This window comes from Manacus vitellinus, unplaced genomic scaffold, assembly GCF_001715985.3.
Source record: "Manacus vitellinus isolate BGI_N305 unplaced genomic scaffold, ASM171598v3 scaffold_10_pilon, whole genome shotgun sequence".
NCBI classification, from domain to species: domain Eukaryota; kingdom Metazoa; phylum Chordata; class Aves; order Passeriformes; family Pipridae; genus Manacus; species Manacus vitellinus.
This window is the reverse complement of record NW_021938838.1, coordinates 1,354,469-1,355,693: the sequence shown is the minus strand read 5'-3', so window position 1 is coordinate 1,355,693 and position 1,225 is coordinate 1,354,469. Positions and strand designations below refer to the sequence as shown.

Sequence of the window (1,225 nt, the reverse complement as noted above, 5' to 3'; positions counted from 1 at the left end):
CCGGCAGCGCTACGGGAACTTCCACTTCTGCGGCGGGTCCCTGATCAGCGAGAACTGGGTGGTCACCGCTGCCCACTGCGGCGTCAGGTAGGCACCGGCTCTGCTGCTGGCGGCGTGGGGCTGGGCACGGACACGGGGCTGTGAGAGCTGCCCCCTCCCCGTGCCCGTGCCCTGTGCTCAGTGCCTGCCCGTGCCCAGGAAAACCGACAAAGTGGTGGTGGGTGCCTATGACCAGAACAACCCCAGCACTGCTCAACAGACGCTGACCATCGAGAAGGTACCGCTGGGGCGGGGGCTGTGTGCCTGCTGGGCCACCACAGGGACCCGGGGGGCTGTGTCCGGGTCCCCCTTGTCCTGGGGGTCCCCAAGGAGTCCCTGGTTGCCCTTTCCCTGAGGGTTGGGCTTCCCTGGGGTGTCCGTGGTTCCCTACATCCCTGGGTTGCGATCCCCCGGGGTGTCCCTGCTCCCCCTCATCTTCAGGCCGGGTTCCCAGGGTGTCCCCAGGAGCCCCAAGGGATGGGGGTCAGGCCCCCAGGGTCCCCTTCATCCCTGCAGGTGATGTGGCACAGGGTGTCCCTGCTCCTCCGTGTCCCAGGGGTGGGCTCTGCAGCTCAGGCACCCTGCCAGCACGGGACCCACAGGACCGTTCCCCGGCGTCCCCATGGGTCCCTGAGGAATGCCCAGTGCCTGGCACCCTGGTGGGCGGGATGGGCGCTGGGAGCGGTTCTGTTTGCTCCAGGTCTTCAAGAACCCCAAGTTCAACCTGCTGACCATCCGCGACGACATCACCCTGATCAAACTGGCCACTCCAGCGCAGTTCTCGGACCGCGTGTCCCCCGTCTGCCTGCCCCAGGCCACCGACGAGTTCTCGGGGGGCACGACCTGCGTCACCACCGGCTGGGGGCTCACTGACTCCAGTGGTACGGCACCTTCTCGTCCCCCTCGCTGCCTTCATCCCCATCCCTATCCCCACCCTCATCCCCGGCCCCTTCCTCATTCCCATTCCCAATCCCCAAGCCTGACCCATCCTGTCACCACCTCCGCCCCCGTGTCCCTGTCCCCATTGCCGCTCCGGTGCCGGAGCTGAGGCCCCGTTCCCGCAGACTCGGAGACACCGGCGGTGCTGCAGCAGGCGGCTCTGCCCCTGCTCACCAACGCCCAGTGCAAGGAGTTCTGGGGCTACCGCATCCGCGACGTGATGGTCTGTGCCGGCGCCGACGGAGCC

General features: G+C 67.9%; 1 protein-coding gene across 1 annotated transcript in view; it reads left to right on the top strand.

Annotated features, from left to right (window-relative positions):
- The window catches only part of LOC103766378 (chymotrypsinogen 2), a 5,279-nt gene that overhangs the window by 1,978 nt on the left and 2,076 nt on the right, over window positions 1–1,225 (top strand). The window contains exons 2-5 of the mRNA XM_029965482.1: window positions 8–87; window positions 199–277; window positions 740–920; window positions 1,104–1,222. Of these exons, the coding sequence (XP_029821342.1) occupies window positions 8–87; window positions 199–277; window positions 740–920; window positions 1,104–1,222 (459 nt within the window). The remainder of the gene's footprint in view (window positions 1–7; window positions 88–198; window positions 278–739; window positions 921–1,103; window positions 1,223–1,225) is intronic.